This window comes from Sciurus vulgaris (genome assembly GCF_902686455.1).
Source record: "Sciurus vulgaris genome assembly, chromosome: 19".
Lineage (NCBI taxonomy): Eukaryota > Metazoa > Chordata > Mammalia > Rodentia > Sciuridae > Sciurus > Sciurus vulgaris.
The window spans coordinates 276,704-295,990 of NC_136480.1; the positions used below are offsets into that span (position 1 = coordinate 276,704).

The window sequence follows — 19,287 nt, forward strand, 5'->3', positions numbered from 1 at the left end:
AAAATTGCAGGGATTGATAAAAAAAGAGAATGTCCATCTGAGTCCTGCAAGCCGGTGGCTGCGCGGGCGGGGTGGGCACGCTGCGCCCTCACTGTCCCCGGCTGCCTGCCCGTCCCGTTGCCCCACAGGCAAGCACGCGTGCGCACACGCGCAATGCGCATGCCAAGCGAAGCAGAGCAAAGCGACTCCTCGGCACCCGTCATCCCTTCGCGCATGTCTGCACCTAGCTCCCTCCGGGCCCAACTGGGTCGTGCATTTTCCCTGCTCCCTTGCTTTTCTTTCCTTTTGCCACAGTCTCGTCCTGCAAGCGGCAGGAGGCGCCGCTCAGGTCCCGGGCACCAGGGAAGCTTCCCGGGGCGCCCACGCACGCGGATGATTGACGGCGTTTGCTTGAACTGCGGCTCCTCGCGCTCCGCCCCCTCGAGTAAGGCCAGCTGTCCATCGACGGCGGCCCCGCCCCTCTGGCCCTGCGGGGGCGTGGCTACGCAAGCGCAGTGGCGCTTGCGCGCCGGCGCGGCCCAGTGGCATCATCAGGCGGCGCTGAGCTGGAGGTGACCGAGCTCCTGGAGCGACCGCGGGCGGCATGAGCGGCTGCGTGCTCTTCCTGCGCCGGGCGGCGGCGGCGCGAGCCTGCCGGGCTCTGGTGGCCCTCACCGCGGGCCGGCGGCCGCTGCGCACCAGTCCGCCCAGCCCGTCTTTCGCCAAGGAGCTCTTCCTGGGCAAAATCGAGAAGGTAAGCGAGCCCGGCGACCCTCGCTCTCCGGCCTCTGGTGCCTAGGCCGGTGGATGGGGAGCCCGGACGCGCGGAGCCTGCGCAGAGAAAGCGCGCACTGGACGCGGCTTAGTCCCCGCCGCTCCCCGGCGCCCTCCAGGGTCCGGGTTCCCTCCGCAGCTCGGCCCCAGCGCTTCACCGTGCCTGCGGGGTTCCTGTCGCACGCCGTCCCTCCAGAAACCCCGGAGCCCAGCCCTAGCAACAGCTTGGCAACGGAAGCATCCCCGCCTCTCGAGTCGGAAGCCCCCGATTTTTTACCTTGGCTTTTAATGTCCGTGCATTTACACGAAAGATGGAGCTGGTGGTGCGTGTACCCCACAGATGTGTTGCAGGTCCGCAGTGAGACGGGTGGTGCATGCGATCCAGACGGCGCACGCCTGTGATCGCAGCGGCCGAGGCAGGAGGATCACGGGTTCAAAGCCAGCCTCAGCCCCTCGTGAGCCCCTGTCTCTAAATAAAATGCAAAATAGGGCTGGGACGTGGCTCAGCGGTTGAGTGCACCTGGTTCAATCCCTGGTACGGTCCCCCGGCCCCCCCAGAGATAAAGCGCTGGCTTCAAGATTTGTCACTTTTGTTCTCTTGGACTACTCGGACCAAGAGTCACTTACCCTGCTGGAAAGTTCAGAGCTAGCAACTTTAAAATGTAGGAAAACCATTTTCCCCAGAACCTGGGACTTGGGGTGCTTTGTCTTGGGGCTCTCTGCCTTCCAGCTGCGTGATGAAGAAAAACTGAAGTCTTTTAAGACTCTTTCAGTCCTTAAGCCTCTGGCGCCTGCTCCCCACTCACCCTCACTCTGTGTCAATGTTGCTTCCATGTCACTGAGAACATCTGGATGGGAGCAGTAGCTTGAGGAGGACTTTGACCCTGCAGTTACCCACCCACCCCTCACGTGTGCCCACTTTGCTGATTCTTTCTTGGCTCCTTAACCTCTAGACATTGGTCAGTGGTTCCCACTAGCCTAGTAGGAGCATATGAACTTCTCTTTTCATCTACTTACCCCTTTGATGACCTAGGTTAGTGTCCTGGCTTTAAATACCGTCTGTATCCTGATGCCTCAAACTGATTTCTCCAGCCTAGATTTCTCCCTCAGTTCCAGACTCTTTTTATGTCTACATTTCTGTTCAGGAGCTCTATTTAGGTGCTGTAATGAGAATCTCTAATTATTATCTCTAATCTGGGAGGGTTTTTAAAAAATTTTTGGTACTGGGAATTGAATCCAGGGGTGCTTAACCACTGAGCCACATCCCCAGCCCTGTTTTGTATTTTATTTAGAGACAGGGGCTCACTGGATTGCTCAGCACCTTGCTGTTGCTGAGGCTGGCCTCCACCTTGCAATCCTCTTGCCTCAGCCTCCCGAGCTGCGGGGATGACAGGTATGGGCCACCATGCCTGGCTCTATCTGGGAGTTTGTTCCTGGTCCCCACCCAGTCCTGTACCTTTCCCCAGCCTAATGTGTCATAGCTAATGGAGAGACTGGTTCCACTTGTTTGGGCCAGTCTTCTGGAGTCACCTTTGGTTTCTCTTATTTGCAGAGCCACGTTTTCTGTCCCTTTGGGACCTGTCTAAACCTTCCCTTCAGTCACCCTGAATAAGGCCATCATCGTCTCCGCAGCATTTCTGGGTCTTGTGCAGCTACATGGCAGAGTTACTTAAAATCTCAGAATAGAGAGGGAGCTTCCGGGTCACGGAGGCCAGCCGTCACTCTTCTCCCTTGTTCATGGAAGTGCCCCCGGAGCTACTGCGGGGGTACATGGGCGGTGACTGGGTGGCCTTGGCAGCTTTTCTCCACATCAGCATCTTCAAACTGGGCCACTTGGCTTTGATCTGTTTTACATATTTGGCTTCAGCCTCAGGTTCAGCCGACCAACCGGTCCCGCTGCTTTATGGACTCGCAGGCCATTCCCTGGCGTTGAACCTCCCTCCCGGGACGTGCCCTGTGCGGTTTTTGTCCGATGTTACTAGCGCGTGTTCTTTCAGGTTCCCAGGATCTCCCTCCTGCAGCAGTGATCCTTTGCTGGTGGCTCTCAGGTGCCAGCCTGTCTTCCTGTCCCTGTCCAGCTTGCCCACTCATTCCAGAATCACCTTCCTCTCACAGTGCACAGGACCCGGATGGCCAGGGAGTCTGTGAACACAGAGTGGCCAGGGTCGTTCGGACGGCCACGTCTTCATGGGAAGGGACAGCTTTGTGCTGAGAGGCTACACGATGAGAGTCACCTGCGTGTTTCCTCTGGGTGACAGTGTCGTAGGGAGAGTCGGGATTCCTTGAAGTCATCTGTCACGTTGGTTAGGGCCAAAATCCTGAGGTCCTGGGGCCGGAGAGGAACAAACAGGTTTGCGGGCACACCTCCAGAGCAGCTGTGTCGGGGGTCTGGTATAGAGGGTGCAGGGGAGGTTGAGGGTCCCTCTGGAGACCTTCCTGGGTCACCTGGTGAGTGACCCCACAAGGCAGGGCTCCTGGGTCTGGTCTCTGATTCCTCTTGTCCTCAGAGTTCATGTGTCTTCTGTACCTCTGGGTCCTGCGGGTGATCCGGCAGGGCTCAGCAGCCTTATGTCCAAAGCCACCATCTTATGTGTCCCAGCCCTGAAGGGGTGACTGGAATCCAGAAGGCCAGTGGCTCAGGCCAATGTCAGGTGAATCCCAAGGCCAGAGACTGGAAGCTAGGTCATCCTCTGGGCTACGAGTGTGGACAGGAGCAGAGCCACAGTCTGCCACCATGACTCAGTCCCTGCATGTCCCAGGACCCATGACCCATTTTGAATATTGCAGGTACTTCTGAGATGAACAGGGTCATGTGTAATCAAAGCAAAGTTGACCCGGAGAGAGGCCTTGGGCGTGGCCCATTCCCCACATCCAAGAACCAGCCAGGCCCAGCTGAAGCCACGTGGATCTGGTCGCACAACCGGACCAGTCCCGCGACCCCACCCCCACACGCTTGGCACAGGAACCTTTCTCAGTGGCACGAGGAATGGGGGACCCTACGCCTGCGCACTCAGCTCAGGGATCCAGTGTCGTTGGCAGGAGGGACATCAGTGGCCTCGCACTCAGCTCAGGGAGTTAATAGCAGTGGCAAGAGGGACAGCAGCTCTGGGGAGTCAGGGCTGGTGACCACAGTCTGTTCTCCAGCCGCAGCTTTTTTTGGGGGTGGGGGGCGGGGATTGAACCCAGGGGCCCTCGACCCCTGAGCCACACCCCAGCCCTTTTTTATATTTAGAGACAGGGTCTCACTGAGTTGCTTGGGGCCTTGCTAAGTGGCTGAGGCTGGCCTCCACCTTGTGATCTTCCTGCCTCAGCCTCCCACGCTGCTGGGATTACAGATGTGCACCACTGTGCTCAGCTTATTTATTTATTTTTTGTGGCACTAACAAGTGAACCTAGTGCCTCACACGTGCCAGGCAAGCGCTCTGCCACTGAGCCACAATACCAGCCCCACCTCACTTTTCATTGATAAAGAAGCTGATGGAAACCAGGAGTAAACCCGCCTGAGTGAGGAGGAAGATGGACTTAAGGGGTGACATCTTACACCCAATCCTTGTATTTGAAGCACCTTGTGAGCTTTTTTTTCTGGATCCTTCTATGGATCATGTCCTGCTGGACAGGCATAGAACGTAGCACATCTTTTTCCTTTCATTTTGACTGATATCGTCACAGTGGGAGGTTGCTTAAAATGTAATTCTTAGGCAAGGACTGGGGATGTGACTCAGTGGTCAAGTGCTCCTGAGTTCAATCCCCAGTAACAAAGTAATAATAATTGTTATGGGGCAACTTAAGAACAGACCAATCACCACTGAGAATCCAAATTTGAGAGTCTTTATTAAGCCGCCAGCTGACTGTCTCACACAATGCCCCAAAAAATGGCTATTGGGAGAACAGCCCCGACCACAGGTTGTAGGGGTTCTTATACCAAAAATCACATCAATCATAAGTGTCTGTTGCTATATTTGAAATTACACATTAACATCATGAGATCATCGACAGAGGGGGAAGTGGGTCACCTGGGTACAAACGAAAGAATGGTTGCTAACATCCACACAATCACTGTTCACATGGTGCATTGGTTAAGAGCAATAGAGGTCAAAGGAGCAATTTTTACTACATAGGAGTTGCCATTGTATATTATCAAACATGTCACACCAAGTAACTGGTGATGGGCACAGAGGCGGGTGTTCCCATGGGAGAAGCTTATCTCCTACATAACATGGAGTCTCAGAGCAAAATGGAGTCTGTTTAGTCATTTCCCTTAGAGTCTGGCCTAGAACATTCTCATGGAGCCAGATCTGTCAGCCCATCACATAATAATAATAATAGTAATTCTTAGCAAATGTTTATCATTTTTAGAAAGGAGTCTTCCCGTTTCCAGAGGTTAGCCAAGAGGAGCTTAATGAAATCAATCAGTTTGTGGGACCTGTGGAAAAATTCTTCGCTGAAGAAGGTATGTATGATTTTCTTCATTATTTCTCATTTACATTGTAAAGGTGATCACATCGATATTTATATTAGGAGCAGAGTCAATATAAAGGAGGCCCTCTTGAGAGTCATTAATGTCATTAACAGTTTGTTTTAGGGACCATCCCAATTGCTACTTTATTAAAAACTTTACATAAAAGCTAACTGAACGTCGGGCACAGTGCTGCATGCCTGTCATCCCAGTGGCTTGGGAGGCTGAGGAGGAGGCTCGCAAGTTGGAGGCCGGCCTCAGCAATTTAGCAAGGCCTTAAGCAACTCAGGGTGCACGTAAGCCCAGGTACTCTTTGAGAGTTCCTACGCTATAGCATTAATTGTTAATAGGTTGCTAGTTTTCAGAGTTCTTAGTTGTGCATAAATATATGTTATTATTCAGGAATGTTTGTTTCTGGTTTTGTTCTAGTGGTTGTCGTTGTATTTTGACCTGTTTTTAGTTGCTTAGTCCATGACCTTTCATTTAGGCTTATCCTGTAAGTGGTCAGGGTTCCCCGTACACATACTTCATTGCAGTACAATCGATTCACAGTAAACGGCGCACATGTGAGTCGTGCCCTGAGGAACCATTAACTCAGTCGCGACAGCGAGCGTGCACTTCACCCCAGAACTTTCCTTCTCCTCTTCTCCTCTCCCTGTCCTCAGGCAGCCGCGGATCTGCTCTCTCACTTGGCTTGTATTTTCTCCAGCTTCATGTAAGCTGAATCATTGTGATGTGCATCTTTATGCAGCTGCTCCTGGAATGACTTTGAGTCTCCTCCGTGTCGCATCACTGAGAACCTTCCTTTTGGAGCTGAGCAGTGATTCTTCATCCATTGATTCCAAACTTGTTTCACTGAGTGACTGACACGTGGTGTGCACGCCTTAGCTGTCGGCCAAACAGCCGCTACTGACTGTCCTGTCTAGTCTTTTTTTTTTGGTACCAGGGATGGAACCAGGGGGCTTAACCCCTGAGCTACGTCCCCAGCCCTTTTTATATTTCATTTAGAGACAGGGTCTTCCTGAGTTGCTTAGGGCCTTGCTAAGTTGCTGAGGCTGGCCTCCACCTTGCAATCCTCCCAAGCCCCTGGGATGACAGGCATGTGCCACCACACCTGGCTACAGTGTTGCCTCTTTTGAATCCCATCTGGCAGTCCATGCCTTCTAATTGGTCATTTTAATATGATTGCTGATTTCTTGGGTTCGAATCTGACCTCTCCCGGTTTACACACGTCTTCCCATCTGAAACGCTTTCTGTGTTGACAGCATTTTCCTTTCAAGCCTCTCATAGAGTTAATCTCTTCTTTCCTGGCTTCACATTGTCTCTGAGGTGACCTCCATGGCCCTTTGTCTTTTGTTCTTTGGTGCATAGTGTTTCATCTCTAGCTGCTTTTAAGTGGTTTTAGGGAAATTGATTATTATGTACATTTCCTGTACGTTTTTTTTGCTTGAGGCTCTGAGCGTCTGTGCTCAGAAGGGGTTTACACTCGTTGTGGAATTCAGATAAATGATTCTAGCTACGCAACGGAGTATCAGACAACGCAATGAAATATTTATATGTGGAACAGTATGGATGAATCTCAGAGTAATTGCCAGAGGGAAAGAAGCCAGACAGAATCAAGATGTGCTCTGTGACTCCCTGTATATAAAACTCAACAATGCAGCCAGGCACGGTGGCGCACACCTGTCATCCCGGCAGCTGGGGAGGCTGAGGCAGGAGGATGGAGAGTTGGGCCAGCCTCAGCCAAAGCGAGGCCCTGAGCAACTCAGTGAGACCCTGTCTCTAAATAAAATAGAAAAAGGGCTGGGGAGGTGGCTCAGTGCGTAAGCACCCCTGGTTCAATCCCTGGTATCAGAAACAAAACCAAACAAAAAAACTCAACAGTGCAAACTGAAGACTAGGTAGAGACTTAGGTGCCTGGAGACACAGGTGGGTGGAAAATTGGTTACAGAGGGACACAAGGGACCTTTGGTGGAAAAAGAAGCATTCTCTTCACTATTGCAATGGTTTCCCAGGTGAACTCATCAGAACTCAGCAAATTATATACCATCAATATATGTGCAGTTTTCTGTACACCAGTTATGTCAATTAAGTTGTAAGAGAATTACAAATGAGGGGTTCAGAAGAGTAAGTCATGATGACTTTAGCACTTTGTAATAGTGCTAATGTTTAACTTCTCGGCCATTCAATGTGTATTACCTTGCCGGGCGCAGTGGCGCATGCCTGTCATCCCAGCGGCTCGGGAGGCTGAGGCAGGAGGATCGCAAGTTAGAGGCCAGCCTCAGCAAAAGCCAGGTGCTAAGCAACTTAGTGAGACTCTGTGTCTAAATAAGATATAACATAGGGGTGGGGATGTGGCTCGGTGGTCAAGGGCCTCTGAGTCAATCCCTGGTTAAGAAAAAAAAAAGTTGGGGGCATTGCCTTAACACATACGAAAGTGTACAATTTCAAATCAAATGCTCGCGACGCTGGGGTCGGAAGCTCTGCAGGAAGCATCCTGTGTCCTGTTCTGTGAGTGGAGGGAGCTGCTTCTGTGCCATTTCACCAAGAGGTTTCCTTTTCTCAGTGGACTCTCGGAAAATCGACCGGGAGGGGAGGATCCCGGACGACACCCTGGAGAAGCTGAAGAGTCTGGGCCTTTTCGGAATGCAGGTCCCGGAGGAGCATGGTGAGTGGAGGCCGCCGCCGGCGCGGCTGTGCAGTTGCCGTCCTGCACCTGTCCCCAGAGGCTGCTGTGCAGGAGGTGAGACCTGGACCAGACCGTGGCTCTGGGTCCGTGGCCCTGCTGACCTCCGGGCCCTTGCTGGGGCGGCCTCCGGCTGCCATCCGCAAGCGTCTGGAGTCCGGGCCAGGCAGGGCTGGAGAGCACGTTAAGGGTCAGCTGTGTCGCTGGCCCTGCGGATCATTTGGAAGTGCACCGTTGGGTGTTCCACCAGGTGGATTCTCCACGGCCCTCCCGGTAGCCGCTCTGGCCGTTCTCTGCCCTGCCTGGGCTCTTGACTGTGAAGTAGGACCTCACTTCCTGCAGCAGAGGGTGGGTCTTTCAAATCTGAACCTCAGCTCCTGCTAGGACCCCACCTAGAGCTGGTCCAGGCTCAGAGCAAGGTGAGAATGAAGGCCAGGTCAGCATTTGGTGGCGCATCGTTTTGCAACTTTTATTTATTTTTATGTGGTGCTGAGGATCGAACCCAGGACCTCACACATGCCAAGTGAGCACTCTGCCACTCAGCCCCAACCCCCTTTTTATATTTTGTTTAGAGACAGAGTCTCGCTGAGTTGCTTAAAGCTGGCCTCCACCTTGTGATCCTCCTGCCTCAGCCTCCTGAGCCGCTGGGATTACAGGTGTGCTCCACCGCAGCCAGCTCACCTTGTGCTTCTTAGCACAGGTAGCCTACTCTGCCTCTGTGGAGGCCACAGGAGAGACCAGACTCTCCCAGCCACGTGCAGCATCAGGATTGGATCCCCCAGGCGAGGGAGGTGCCGTCGTCACCATCGTGCGTGGCCACTTCGAGTGCTGAAAATGGGTAGAAAGGAGGTGGGGACAGAGCTGCTGTGCTTGTCACCTGCTTTCAAAAGAAGGCAACAGAACCTGATGTTTATACCCACAGAGTTTCCCCCGTAGAGTTTCAGGAGAATTCTCTAGACCGGGTAGAAACGACCATGCTGGAAACGGGCATTTCTGCCGACTGAGCCTGGATTCCTCCTCAGTCCAGGGCCTACCCTGTGTGACTTCTTCCTGCTTCTGAGTCCCTACCCCACCAGTAGCCACCATGCCCCCGGCACCCCGCTGTCCCCATGGGATTGCTGTCCCCACCCCCACCCTGTGATTTTACCCACACTCTTTGATTGGAAAACTTCAGGTCCCCACCCCTCCCCCCAAATAAAACTTAAAGGAATAAGACAAAGTCTTTAGATTGAGGCTGGGCAGGGTGGTGCACACTGTAATCCCAGCGGCTCGGGAGGCTGAGGCAGGAGGATGGCAAGTTGGAGGCCAGCCTCAGCCACTTAGCGAGGCCCTAAGCAACTCAGCGAGACCCTGTCTCTAAATAAAATAGAAAAAGGGCTGGGGAGGTGGCTCAGGGGTGAAGCACCCCTGGGTTCTATTCCAGTTACCCCAAAATAATGATAAAAATTTTAAACATAGTTTCTTTTTTTTTTTTTCTCTCTCTCTTTTCTTTGGTACCAGGGATTGAACTCAGGGTGCTTAACCATTGGGTCACATCCCCACCCTTTTTCGTGTTTATTTAGAGACAGGGTCTCTTCAAATTGCTTGTTAATCAAGGTCTCTTCAAAATCCTTGTTAAGTTGCTGAGGCTGGCCTTGGATTTTTGATCCTCCTGCCTCAGCCTCCTTAATTGCCAGGATTATGGTCCTGCATGACACAGGGTAGGTCATTTCTTAATGGGACTAAAATTTGACATTTGGAGAGTCTTGCTTCTTCAGAAACCATCTTCTTTACATTCCAGATCCTTAATGTGACTTTGTTTCATTCTTGTGCTGAAAAGGAAATAGTTGAAAAAGGCCGGGAGGCTGAGGATGGAGGATCGCAAGTTCAAAGCCAGCCTCAGCAAAAGCGAGGCCCTCAGCAACTCGGTGAGAACCTGTCTCTAAATAAAATATTTTAAAAAGAGCTGGGGCTGGGGCTCAGTAGCAGAGTGCTCACTTGGCACGTGGTCCTGGGTTTGATCCTCTGCATCACATAGAAATAAATAAAGGTGTCCGTCTACAACTAAAAAAAAAATTTTTTTTTTTTAATATAAAAAAGAGATGGGGATGTGGCTCAGTGGTTGAGTAACTCTGGGTTCAAAAAATAAGTCTTTTGATTGAAACAGTCGGGCTGGGTGAGTGCAGAGCGCAGGGCCCTGCACAGGGAGGGCCCTGGCCTGGGTGTGTGTCGATGGCGCCCTCTGCTGGTGGGCCGCGCTCCCGCACCCTGAGCTCAGGGCCAGCTCTGCTGTTCCCCAGCCTTGTGGGAGCATTTGGCAGCTTACAGAGCCGTTTTGGGTTGTGCGAACTGTTGGGGGTAGGAGGTTTTCTACAGCCCGACCTCATGGTTGGAGGCCAAGCGCGCTGCCAAACGCCCTAGCCTACCCAGGACAGCACCCCGCAGCAGAGTGAGCCCTCACAAACACCCCAGTGCCAGGGTGGGGAAGCCCTGCCCTGGACCCACCAGATCCTGGGCAGAGGTCACTGCAAAGGCCTGCCTCTGATAGGAGGGGTTGTACCATAGTAAGCGACTCCGTGTGTTAATAGGTGCCTGCATTTTTAAAAATGTCAGCTGATTGTAATCCCACCTCAGGAGGCTGAGACAGGAGGATCGCAAGTTGGAGGCCAGCCTCAGCAATTTGGCAAAAGACCCTGCCTGTTTCAAAATGAATCATTTTTAAAAAGAAGTGGGGTGTAGCTCATTGCTAAAGAGCTTGCCCAGCTTGTGTAAGGCCTTGGGTTCAATCCCTAGTACCACACAAATGTGGGGGGGTGCACGCGTGCCTTCATGCATGTTTATATGTCTAGAAATGCTCTGAGAAATAAGGTCAAGGGCAATTTCTATTTTCCTTCTACCTTTTCATGTCTTGATTTTTTTTTTCCTTTTTTGTACCAGGGATTGAACCCAGGGGTACTTGACCACTGAGCCACCTCCCCAGCCCTTTTTCTATTTTATTTAGAGACAGGGTCTCGCTGAGTTGCTTAGGACCTCGCTAAGTGGCTGAGGCTGGCCTCCAACTTTTGATCTTCCTGCCTCAGCCTCCCAAGCCGCTGGGATGACAGGTGTGCGCCACCGCATGGCATGTTTTTTTTTATTTTTTCAATGGTGATCCAGTGTTACTTAAACCATTAAAAAATAAATACACAACAGTGAAAGCTTGTGCCTAATGGGAGGAGTTGGGCTGAGCTGCGACTGACGCGGTCCCTCCCTCCAGGCGGCCTGGGTCTGTCCAACACCATGTACGCGCGGCTCGGGGAGATCCTCAGCCTCGACGGCTCCATCACTGTGACCCTGGCAGCGCACCAGGCCATCGGCCTCAAGGTCAGACGCCCGGGCTTCCTCTCCGGGGCTTTCCGAGGGAGGCAGGGGACCTGGTCACTCTGGGAGAAGGCGCGCCACCTACATGTCAGGGTTTCGGAGGACCAGTCCCCGCTGGGACTCGGGGTGGCCGCACGTGGGGCCCCCGCGCTGAACTGCCCTCCGCCTGCCTCGGGGCGGGGACATCGCTGGAGCAGCGGGTGGCACGTCCCGCAGGCAGGAGCTGCGGCTCCTCCCTGCCGGGGTGCGAGGGGTCCCTCTGCCCAGGGGAGGCCTCGTGGGGCGCCCAAGTCCTCAGCCCCGCCGTCCACCACCTGCTGGGGGACGCAAAGTGGAGGCTCAGAAGGGACCGTGGGGCCCTGGCCCGCCCGCGGCTGTCGCTCGGCCGCGTCTCCTCCCGCACGAAGCCACGCTGCCCTGGGAGGGGCCGGCGCGCAGCGCCCCGCCGCGCTCCTCGCAGCCAGCGGTAGTTGAGGCGTAGTGAATGCGGGCGAGGGTCGGGGACCAGCGTCCTCGTCCACGGCTGGCGGGGCTGCGGGCTGGGCAGCCACTGGAAAGCAGGACGGAGATTCCGCAGAAAACCTGGAAGGGGCCACCATCTGACCCAGCTGTCCCACTCCTCGCTTTATACCCGAAGGACTTAGAATCAGCCTGCAACAGTGACGCAGCCACATCCATGTTTACAGCAGCTCAATTCGCAATAGCCAAGCTATGGAACCCGCCCAGGTGCCCTTCAGCAGATGAGTGGATGAAGAAAATGTGGTGCATCTACATAACGGAATATTACTCAGCCATTAAGAAAGAAAGGATGCATTTGCTGGTGAACTGTAGGAGCTGAAGACTCTCGTGCTGAGTTAAATAAGCCACTCCCCAAAACCAAAGGCTGAGTGTCGGCTCTGATGCGGATGCTGACTCACAACATGAGTTCTGAGGAGAACAAGTCCACTGGATGAGACGAAGGGGACTGAGGGAAGGGAGGGGGATGGGCATGGGAGACTGGAATGAAGGGGACAGAACTTTCCTGTGCACGCTTGGGCATTGGACCAGGGAAGCTCCGTGTCCTGTCCCACCATGAGGATGGGGATTTGTCCTCCAAGTGTGTGTGACAGGTCAGAGTGCACCCTGCTGTCACGCACAGCTAAGACGAACGAATAAAACAGTCCGTGCGTTTCTTCCAGGGGATCCTCTTGGTCGGCAACGAAGAGCAGAAGGCCAAGTACCTGCCCAGACTGGCGTCGGGGGAGCACATCGCAGCCTTCTGCCTCACCGAGCCGTCCAGGTGTGCCCTGCGTGCCCGCCCCTGCCGCCTGGCCCGCCCAGGGCTCTCTGGGACGAGGGGCTGTTGTCCGTGTGGAGCGGCTGATGCATAGTCCCAGAGCCCAACCCAGCCCTCTTCTGGCCGACTCTCTTACGGCCATCTTAATTTCTCTCTCCCAGCGAGACTTCCCAGTGAGCTCAGGGACCCGGCAGCCTCGGCCACCTCAGTTTGTGACAGACAACCCCCTCGCCACTCCAGAAGGCATTCAGACTACGCCGGCCAGTGGCGGGTCTCCATCTGCAGATTAGGAGCCGAGGGCCCAGAGTGGTTGTGCAGCAGCCTGGGGTCACACAGCTGATGGAGCGCGGCTGGGGTGGCCCACTCTGGCTTCCCAGCACTCGGGACCTGAGCAGCCCTGGGTCCTTCTAGTGCCCAGTGCCTCCTCGATGCCCCTTGTGTGCGCCTTACAGAGCTGCGTTTCCATTGTTTCCGCTGCCAGTTTTTTTTTCCTGTGGATCAGAAATAAACATGGGCCAAATCCATCCAGCTGCCTATTTTTTTAAAAAAGTGATTTTTTTGGTACCTGGGATTGAACCCAGGGTGCTTGACCACTGAGCCACCTCCCCAGCCCTTTTTAAATTTATTTACAGACAGGGTCTCACTGAGTTGCTCAGGACCTCACTAAGTAGCTGAGGCTGGCCTCCAACTTGCGATCCTCCTGCCTCAGCCTCCCCAGCCGCTGGGATGACAGGTGTGCACCACACACCTGCCTTTAAATAAAGTTTTATTGGAACACACCATCTGCTTAGAGACTACATCAACAGCCACTGCCACGTTCCCGCAGCAGAGTGGAGGTGGGACCCTGTAGCGTGCAGAGCTGAGCGCCGCCTCTGAGCCTGCGTTTCGCGTGTGTGCCGACCCCAGCAGATCCGAGCTGGGAAGGCCTCCGCTTCGGCCCCACGGCCGTGCGCACGTGTCGCCAACAGGTCCTCCCTGCCTGTCTCTGTCTCTGCAGTGGGAGTGACGCCGCCTCCATCCGGACCAGAGCCACGTTGAGCGAGGACAAGAAGCACTACGTCCTCAACGGCTGCAAGGTAGGCCCCAGCCTCGTCGCGTCTCCCTGGCCACCTTCTCTGCCACCACGTGACCACTCCCCACCCGGCGGACGCTGCTCCTCTTCCAGAAGAAGCACACTCAGTGCTCAAGTGACTCCCACAGGTCCTCTGTCCCCGCAGTGACAGAGCCGGGCATCCCGGCCCCAGAGGCTCCCTGCCCTGGAGTACCAGCCGCCCCCCAGCTGATTGTGTGTGTTTGCTTTAGATCTCAGTTGCACACTGGGCGTGGGGGCGCACGCCTGTCCTCCCAGCGGCTGGGGAGGCTGAGCGAGGATCGCAAGTGGGAGGCCAGCCTCAGCCACTTAGCGAGGCCCTGTCTCTAAATAAAATAGAAAAAGGGCTGGGGGTGTGATTCAGTGGTTAAGGACCCCTGGGTTCAATCCCTGGGACAAAAAAAAAAAGATCAAAACGAGTTCCAGCAGTCGCACTGTGTTGAGAGTCTGTTCTTTCGTGCCTTCTCTCCCTTCCTCCTGCTCTTCAGGCCTGCCTCCCCGCGTCCCCTTTTGCTCCATTTAGATTGACAGGTGAACGTGTGTGTGCTCACATCTACGCACACATGGCAAAATGGTGAACGTCCATCTTCTTGAAGGCTTCTGGAGGCCTGCAGTGACCCTGACCCCTACCCACCTGTCTCCCGGCTCTCCCGGTGTCCTGAGAACCGCCCACCCCGCTCCACACAGTCCCCGCTTCTGCAGAGCCGGGGGCTTGACCCGCGTGGCCGAGGCCTGAGAGGCAGCTGGAGTTTCCCAGGCAACCGTGGTGCTGCGCAATCTCTCAGGACCCCTGCTCTGTCCTCAGGTCTGGATCACCAACGGAGGACTGGCCAGTATTTTTACCGTGTTCGCAAAGACTGAGGTAGTGGATTCCGACGGCTCGGTGAAGGACAAAATGACAGCATTCATAGTGGAAAGGGACTTTGGTGGAGTCACTAACGGGAAACCTGAGGATAAATTAGGCATTCGGGGCTCCAACAGTAAGTAGTGTGTGTGTGTGTGTGTGTGACAGCCAAGAGCGTGTGTCTGGCCCTTTGCTCTGTAAAAATATCGAGGTAAATAAGACCTAAATGCTTTGGAGCCAGGCACGCAGCTCCATTCTAGTGAGTCGGGAGGCTGAGGCAGGAGGATCTCCACTCTGAGGCCAGCCCCAGCCATTTAGCCAGACTCAGCAACTCAGCCCAAATCTGGCTCAAAACAGAAAGGGCTGGGGATGTGCCGGGGTCCAGCCCGAGCAGGGGTCGTGGTGGCCACAGGTGGTGGAGCAGGCGTCCGCGAGGTGGAGAACAAAGCAGCACAGACTCAAGGAACGGAGGCTCAGTTCTGGATTTTACTTTTCCCAGCCAGCTTTTTGTGCAATAAAAGGTAGGCGGTTCCGTGTGTTTTCAGAACAGGAAAAGCTCACAAGGAGAAAAACAAAAGTATTTCGTATGATCGTTACCAGACGAGACAAGGAAGTTTTCTAATTATTCTAGTAATTGTTCACTTGGGATAACCTGAAACGAAACAATAAGAGATGTTAACATTTAACTGATCATAAAGGTTAACGCAAGCTCAGCAGGCTTGGGAAACGTCAGTCCTGCGACTACTGCTGTAGTTAATAAATGCCAGGCATTTTAAGCTCACAAATATATGATATCCTCTTACACTGTGTGGACTTAACATTGAGGAGCCCTTTACTTCTTCTGTTCCTGTTATTCCTTCCTGATGGGGTTGGAATTGTTGGCCGACGTGTTTCAGGTCATCCGAGAATAGTCAACCGGATCGATCGGCAGCTAGAATCTGTTTTTGCATTTTCTCACAGCGATCTTGGCTACTCAGAGTCTCATAGCAAACGAGTAAATCAGAAGTCACTGCTCCATTAGAAGTCTGGTTTCTATGTGCTAACCCTGGTTCTGTGAAGACCCCTATTTTCAGGGAAAACTCATAAAACATTAACAGTATTAAGCAAGCAAGGAAGGAAAGTCCGCAGCCGGATTCCCAACGAGGTGAGGCTTTGCACACACCTTTGTTACTCAGTGGAATCCTTGTCAAGCACTGAGGGGACTTGCAGGTGGCATAACAGGGACGCAGCGTAGTGATAAGGTGCTCCTGGGCTCAGTCCCCGGTGCACAAAAGGGCCAATCGAAACACCTTAGCGGAACGAACGCCTGGAACTGAACTCACTCACTCTGCTGTCGCCGGCTGGCACCTCTCTGCGCTCAGCTTCGGCCATCTCAAGGGGGTGCGGGCACAAAGGCAGGACAGCAGGTGTTCCAGGTAACCGTCCTGTGGGAGGCCGTGGCCTCGTCCTGCCTGGAGCCTCTGTCCTCTCCCTCCCAAGTCTACCTGTCGTCCCTGCTGAGTCCGCTGCCACTGGAGGCAGGTGTCCCGTTTGTTGGCCCTCTGCCCATCCAGGGCTGCCCCGAGGTCCTCCTGCCCCTTCTAGTTGAGATCCCCCGGAGTGTGACCTGTGTCTCGGGACTCTGCCTTCCAGGTGGCAGAATTCAGCTCTCTCGCTGGCTTAGTCAGCTATTTTTGTCGCGGTGACTGAAAGAATCTGACCAGCACAGCTAAGAGGAGGAGGAGTGGATTTGGGGCTCACGGTGGCAGAGGGCTCAGTCCACAGACGGCCGGCTCCGTTCCTCGGGCCTGAGGGGAGGCTGAACCTCATGGAGGAAGAGTGTGGTGCAGGGAAGCAGCTCCCCTGGGGACCAGGAGGCAGAGAGACTCCACTCCCAGATGCACATGTGTCCCCAGAGCCAGGCCCCAGTGCCACCTCCTCACCACACCACCTGCCTCCAGGTGCCCCCAGCGAGCCAGGCACTGACCGGGTTGGGGCTCTCATGACCCCATCGTGTCCGCTCTGACCTTCCTGCACTGTCTCCACGGGGGCTCCTGGGGACACCCACACCCCAACAGTCTCCCTGGCCTGGGGGACCAGAGAGCCTTGAGCTCCAGCCTGACCCCAGCACATAGAGGCCGGAGGATCTCGCCCAGACTCCTCCACTCATTGGCCACGGTTTCCTCGGCTCCAGCGCAGCGGGGCATGATATGGCGGGGTCACGGGGCAGCACCGGGGCCTCCGCTTCTGCTGTGAGTGTGACCACCACAGCGAGGGGGGCTTCTGAGGACTCAGGACCTGCCGGCAGAGGAGGGAGCCGCTCGCAGACCCTCCACTCAGCAGGAGCTTGGCAACAACACAGAAGGTCAAAGGTTGCGTTTTTTCCTCTCACTTGTGGAAATGAGAGAGAGAGGGCCCAGGGGAGCTCACGGAATAGAAGGGAGACCCATAGAGTAGAGGAAGGGGGTTCCCGGGGAGGAAGGGGGGGAGGGCGAAGAGAATGAAATTACTAAATTATGTCCATGTACAAATACCACCACACCATGTCGTGAATCTTGTCTTTGTTTTTATTTTGGTACCAAGGATTTTGAAGAGACCTTGTCTCTAAATAAACATGAAAAAGGGTGGGGATGTGACCCAATGGTTAAGCACCCTGAGTTCAATCCCTGGTACCAAAGAAAAAAGAGAGAGAGAAAAAAAAAAAGAAACTATGTTTAAAATTTTTATCATTATTTTGGGGTAACTGGAATAGAACCCAGGGGTGCTTACCCACTGAGCCACATCCAGCCCCTTTTTGTATCTTCATTTAGAGACAGGGTCTTGCTAGTTGCTGAGGCTGGCCTCCAACTTGCAGTCCTCCTGCCTCAGCCTCCTGAGCCGCTGGGATGACAGGCGGGCGCCATGGCCTGAATCCTGCTTTATGTCTATAATGGATGATGCAGGAATTTAAATGATAATAGTGATAATAACAATAGAATAGAACATGGATAGAACAAGTGGATTAGGGCTGGGATGAGGAGAGGAGAAGGGAAGGTCCTGGGGAAGAGCGGAAGAAAATGACATAACAAATCCCAGTGTTGTGTTAAGTCCAATGCACGAATTAAAAAAGAAAAATTTTTTTAAAAAGAGTTGGCAGGTGCCCAGGAGGAAGCGGGTCAGGCTGTCTTGAAGCAGCTCCCCAGGGACCCAGTGCGCGCCGGACTCTGGGTGGGTGCTGCCCTGGTGCTGATCAGGGACCCAGGAGGGACGGTCAGGTGGCAGAGGGACAGCAGGGCACGGTCCCGCCCACAGCCTGCAGGCGATAGTTTGGTCGCCTGACCTGAGTCAGCTCTGGCAGGACAGGTGCTTCACCTCTGCGCACTGAACCTGCAGGTGCTGGTGGAGGAACGAGCCCCACGCCCGGCTCAAGGGTGCAGTGGTTTGCGTTTGTCCCTAAAGTCTCACTTTGCCTGTTGTTTTCAGCCTGTGAGGTCCATTTTGAAAACACCAAGGTCCCCATTGAAAACGTCCTGGGAGAAGTCGGGGGCGGCTTTAAGGTGAGTTGCTGGCCGAGCCCCTGGTGAGTGCCGTACTGTTTCACTTGTACAAAGCATTGGTCCTGCTGTCTGCCCTGACCCTGCTCCTGGCAGACCAGCCTGAGCTTGACCTGGCAGCAGATGTGAATCTCGGATGGCATGTCAGCAACATGGCTCAAGCTGGGTGTGGTGGCACATACCCGTCATCCCAGCAACTCAGGAGGCTGAGGCAGGAGGATGGCAAGTTGGAGGCCAGCCTCAGCCACTGAGGCCCTGAGCAACTCAGTGAGATAAAAATAAGAAACTTAAAAGGGCTGGGGATGTGGCCCAGTGGTTGAGTGTCCCTGGTACCAAAACAAAGGGAAGGAAGACAGGTAGGTGGGTAGTCCATCCTCAGCACCACATCAAAGAAAATAAATAAAGGTATTGTGTCCACCGACGACTAAGAAAGGCATTTAAAAAGAAATGGGCCGCTGAACTCCAGAGCCGCTAACACACAACCCTCAGTCTTGAGTCCCAGCCCCGTCTGTTTTTGGGAGGGTGGGGGGTTACCAGGGATTGAACTCCGGGGCACTCAACCCCTGAGCCACACTCCCAGCCTATTTTATATTTTATTTAGAGACAGGGTCTCACCAAGTTGCTTAGCAGCTCACTGTTGCTGAGGCTGGCCTCCAACTTGCAATCCTCCTGCCTCAGCCTCCTGAGCGGCTGGGATGACAGGCGTGCCTGGCCACAGTACTCTAATTTCGAAAAAATGTTGCCATAGTGACTGGTGGAAAATGATTGTTTAATATGCAGAGGAAAATGACTGCTAGCCTTCTGGTCACTGGTGTGACTGCTGCCGTGAGCCTGAGCGCTCAACAGAATGGTGACGCTCAAGTGAATCTAGAGGTCGCAGCTCGACAAGGCCAGGTGACCGTGGAGTGGCCGGTGTGAGGGCCTTTCCTTTTTGGGGTGGTCAGAGGATTCGATCAACAGAAACAGAAGCCACGTGACAGGCAGGGGAAGACCATTGTGTCACCGTGAACGCTGCAGAAGGGACCTCGGGGGCGGGGAGGCCAGGAAGCCCGAAGGTTCGAGAAAGCCTGGAGGAGTGTGGAGAGCAGGAGGGCGCTTCCTCAGCTAAAGAGCTCTGCAGGGCCGCCTCTCCTGCTCCTGGGCGGAGGGCTGACGGAAAGGAGGTCAGCATGCCAGAGGTCCCCGGGCAGCACAGCCCAGATGCGGAGTGGACCTTGGTGCCCGTCAGTGGGCGCATGGGCGAAGAAAGCGAGTTCTCTGCACGCAGTGGACATCCGTCATGAGGGAGGGTGGAGTCTCGTCCTTAGCAAAACCGGAGGACACCACGTCGG

General features: G+C 54.2%; 2 protein-coding genes across 3 annotated transcripts in view; both read left to right on the forward strand.

Annotated features, from left to right (window-relative positions):
• The window catches only part of GP9 (glycoprotein IX platelet), a 156,981-nt gene that overhangs the window by 41,629 nt on the left and 96,065 nt on the right, over positions 1-19,287 (forward strand). The gene's annotated exons all lie outside the window — the stretch shown is intronic.
• Positions 537-19,287, forward strand: part of ACAD9 (acyl-CoA dehydrogenase family member 9) — a 28,419-nt gene continuing 9,668 nt past the window's right edge. The window contains exons 1-8 of one of the 2 annotated variants that reach the window (XM_079122112.1): positions 537-733; positions 5,110-5,203; positions 7,776-7,877; positions 11,131-11,237; positions 12,413-12,513; positions 13,508-13,586; positions 14,406-14,580; positions 17,886-17,959. In XM_079122112.1, the coding sequence (XP_078978238.1) occupies positions 584-733; positions 5,110-5,203; positions 7,776-7,877; positions 11,131-11,237; positions 12,413-12,513; positions 13,508-13,586; positions 14,406-14,580; positions 17,886-17,959 (882 nt within the window). In that variant the 5' untranslated portion in view covers positions 537-583. The remainder of the gene's footprint in view (positions 734-5,109; positions 5,204-7,775; positions 7,878-11,130; positions 11,238-12,412; positions 12,514-13,507; positions 13,587-14,405; positions 14,581-17,885; positions 17,960-19,287) is intronic. The other variant, XM_079122111.1, reaches the window with a different exon arrangement.